The 4,137-nt window shown below is 45.9% G+C and overlaps 1 protein-coding gene across 1 annotated transcript; it reads left to right on the top strand.

The window, feature by feature from the left end:
* The first annotated feature begins 245 nt into the window (after positions 1–245).
* On the top strand, positions 246–2,308 carry LOC128772510 (HLA class II histocompatibility antigen, DP beta 1 chain-like). Its single transcript, XM_053905337.1, has 3 exons — positions 246–270; positions 501–770; positions 1,442–2,308. The coding sequence occupies exons 1-3, from the start codon at positions 246–248 to the stop codon at positions 2,005–2,007; spliced, it is 861 nt and encodes a 286-aa protein (XP_053761312.1). The 3' UTR covers positions 2,008–2,308.
* The last annotated feature ends 1,829 nt before the right edge of the window (positions 2,309–4,137 follow it).

The raw sequence follows: 4,137 nt of genomic DNA, 5'->3' as shown, positions 1-4,137 counted from the left end.
CCCCAGCCACCAGTTTGGAACTATCTAACTCTCTACTTGTTCTGAGTCTGATAGATTTCAGTCTCATTTCCTTCTGAATTTTCGATTTTCTTTCCACTGATGAGCCACAGTCTGCCTTGCAAGTTTCCTCTCCTACAAATCCCCATCCCGCTCCTTACCTACTTCTCTATCACAGTCCTTTATTTTGCTTGTGTTTTAGGAGTTGCTTATATATTTTAGATATGAGTCCCATGTCAATTGTAGGCATGGCGAGTCTATTCCTATTCCCTAGTAACTTCTTAGTGGTGCACTTTGCTTAACAGAAGTATTGAAATTTAATGTCATTCCTTTCATTCTATTTTTGCCTTGTGATTCAAATTTGCTCAAGAAATGCTTCCTCACCCCCCTATTCGTTATCACACTCAGCTATCCATTCTGATATTAACCTCACAGTCTACTCCTCATAGAACTTTATCTCTACCAGAGGCGAGTGTCTGCTACGAGTTGAACGGGACACATAGAGCTTTACCTCTACCAGAGGCGGAGTGTCTGCTACGAGTTGAACGGGACACACCGCTTCCTGGAACAATACGTGTACAACAGAGAGCTGTTCATCCAGTTCGACAGTGACAGCGCCGCGGGGGTGTTTGTGGCGGAGTCTGAGCTGGGCCGAGAAACTGCCAAGAACTGGAACATCCAGAAGGAGTTCCTGGAGCTGAGACGGAGCGCCGTGGACACGGTGTGCAAGCACAACTTCGAGCCGGACGAGGGTTTCACGCTGCAGCGCAGAGGTGACGGGCGGGTGGGAAGGTGACGACTCTGGAAGGGGTGGGCTTGGGCAGCAGAGGAGAGGGGACCCCCCCCCCTCCGCCCCGGGGAGGCCACCCCACCCGGGCTCAGAGCCCGTCATGGTGCACAGGAGCCAAGATCAGTGCAGAAAGGGCCAGACTCCCTGCTAATCAAACACGAAAGAGTGAAGAACACTAGGTTTGTGGATCTGGCTACAGACTTTTTTTTTTAATGAAAATATCAAACTGCAAGATCAAAGGAAATCTATTGACTGACTATATCCTGATTCCGAGATAATATTTGACAAGATTATACATCCTTTTGAACAAGATGAGAAAATGTAAATTCAAGGCATAGCCTGTTCAAACATTTCTGATCAAAAAAATATTAGTTACTGTCTCTTACATTTCCAGCAAAAGTGTTAGCACCAACTTTGACCCTCTCCTGTTCTTCTTTGCTCTTTCTTTATTGGGTATGACAAGGTCATTCTTAGAACAACTGAATGTTTCATTCTGTTTTTCCTACTATGTGCTCCATCTTATGCCTCTAAATACCTTAATAGATATGATTCAGGTTTAACATCTAAGAAGTCATTTTGGCAAAAAAAAAAATCGCTAAATGCACTGTTTTTGGTGGTCTCAGCTGTCGTAACAAGATTCTTGTCCCCTCCTAGTCCAGTCTAACGTGAACGTCTCCCCCTCCAAGAAGGGGCACCTGCAGCACCACAACATGCTTGTTTGCCATGTGTCAGATTTCTATCCCGGCCACATTCAAGTCCGCTGGTTCCTGAATGGACAGGAGGAAACAGCTGGGGTTTTATCCACTAACCTGATCCATAATGGAGACTGGACCTTCCAGATGCTGGTGATGCTGGAAATGACCCCCCAGCAGGGAGATGTCTACACCTGCCAGGTGGAGCACCCCAGCCTGGACGGTCCTGTCACCGTGGAGTGGAGTGAGTTGCTCCCTGAACTCCAGGCTCTGAGGGCTTCTCATTCTGTCTTGTGTCACTCACTATACATTGGGGTCACACCACCCCATATTGTTCCTCATCAACCTAACCGCCATCTTTGCTGGAGCAGTAAAGATCTGGCGATTCGAGCACACATGTATCCTGCCCTGGGCAGGTCTAAAGGATCTCTCCTTGTCAAAGCAAAAACTCAGAAAGGCAATTGCATTCATGACTGGCCCTCACACATGGGAACTGCCTCTCTCTTTCGTCTCCATTCAGTCCCATAAGCTCAGACTTAATGGGCTGAATAAAACCAGCGTTTGCCTCCTGTGGAAGTCATCACTCTGAGGCCCAAAACATTAGCGTGCTGTCCACATCTGCTCCTACTCCATAGTGGCTCCAAGCTTGGCCTTATCCTCTTCCTTTTCTCTCCACAGTGGATTAGATCATGGTCCAGGCATCAGACAAGGCCTTGGGGTTGTGGCAGGTGAAGACGGGACTGACCCTGAGTTCGTTCTTCTCAGAGGCACAGTCTGATTCTGCCCGGAGCTAGATGCTGGCTGGAGTCGGAGGCTTCGTGCTAGGGTTCGTGGCTCTCGGAGTGAGCCTCCTTCTCCGTTTTAGAAGCCGTTGAGGTAAGAAACTTCTTGAAAGTGGTTGCTACTGTCTTTCCACTGTCTCACTCCCCTCTTCTTCAGTCATGAAGTTGGGACAGAAAAACAAAACAACAGAGCAAAAGAGGCCACTGAAATCAGATTCTGTTAAGGCAAAGACAGCCTGTAGGGAGGAAGACAGCTAGATGGAGATCTGACCCAGTAAGACACCTGAGGCTGCTGGTCACCCTATTCTGCAGGGTGTTCTTTGAAGCCTGGGGTAGACTCACACCCACAGAGTGGGCCCTGCTTTCATTCCCGGTGACACGGGGGCCACAGCGCAAACATCTGGTTAATTTTCTCACATGTTGTCACTCTTTACTCTCTCAGTGACCAAATTCATCTTCCCCTCTTACTTTCATTTCAGGATGACAGGGACCTCAGCCAACAGGTGGTATTTCTGTTTCCTTCTTCCTTCTTGGGATATAATTCATTTCATTGCAACATAAGTTTGGGAGCATTCAATAAGGATGCTGTGTTCAGGATATGTCATAGGCAGTGCCGTGAGAATGAGGAGAAACTCTCAGAGGCTGCTCCTTTTTTTTCAAGTTGAGTCAAATTGCCCCCAACTCTTGATCCCATTTTCATCTGTAAGTGGGTGTGGCCACAGAACATGACTTTGCCCCATTACTGAAGGAAAGTCCAGAAACTTTTCCATTTTTCTTAGGCCAGCATTCAGCCTCTCTCTATAATATTTTTCTCTCCTGGGACTCCAGAGGGAAAGGGAATGTAGTCTTTGAGCTTAGATTGTTTTAAATAATTCTTCTTCTTTTTATAAAGTTTATTTATTTTGAAAGGGAGACAGCACAAGCGGGGAGTGGGGCAGAGAGAGAAGGAGTGAGAGAATCCCAAGCAGGCTCCACACCATCAACACAGAGCCTGCCACGGGGCTTGAACTCACAAGCTGTGAGCAGAAATCAAGAGTCGGACACTTAACCAACTTAGCCACCCAGACACCCCTTACGTTCTTCGTATTCTTCACAGGACTCCGGAAGTGATCTCAACTATCACATGTAGCCTTGGAACAAGTGATTCTAATACTCCTGTTGTCCAGCAATCCTCCACTTCCAAAAAGGATATTATGGCTAAATTGTGCCCCTGACACCAGTTTCTGAGTGTCTGCATTTTAATTCAATGTACTTACTCTTTCTCAAGTTCTTCCAGTCTATTGAGGGACCTTTCCTGAGGAACATAAACCATCTAAATCGAATATTGTTGTTCTTTCTTTTTGAGAGGAAGGAGATGATCATGTGGCCATGTTTATGGTTGAAGCGTTTGGTGATCACTGGACAGGTCATTGTTGTTTTACCCAGGCATGGAGAAATAATACACTTCTTGATGGTGATCGATTCTCCTTGTTGAATAAGAGGCCAACTGATAGAGGACCTCCTAAAATTCGCTTTACTTCATTGTAGATGACCAAATTCATTCTGCGTTTTTACTAGTTGAGGGGTGGAACCATCACTCCTAGAAATCCCAGATGGAACAGACACTGAGCCTGGATTTCGCCATTGACATTCATACAGGACTGATAAAGCATGTCAACCATGAAGAATATGCTTTCCAAGTGCAAAAATCAACATAAGATCAGAATTGGTAGCAAATGATATTTGCTCACAGGTGTAGATCACAGGTGTAGTATGTTAACATTATAGTTCTCTTTTTATATTATTCACATCAGGGTATAGAAACAGACTTACCCCATGACTCCATGTTTATCAGATCACCCTAAACTCCTTTCCCTTTGAGCCATGCAGTAGGAAG

Source organism: Panthera pardus, unplaced genomic scaffold (assembly GCF_024362965.1).
Source record: "Panthera pardus isolate Hobbes unplaced genomic scaffold, ASM2436296v1 HiC_scaffold_17, whole genome shotgun sequence".
NCBI lineage: Eukaryota > Metazoa > Chordata > Mammalia > Carnivora > Felidae > Panthera > Panthera pardus.
This window is presented reverse-complemented; position numbering and strand designations above follow the sequence as displayed.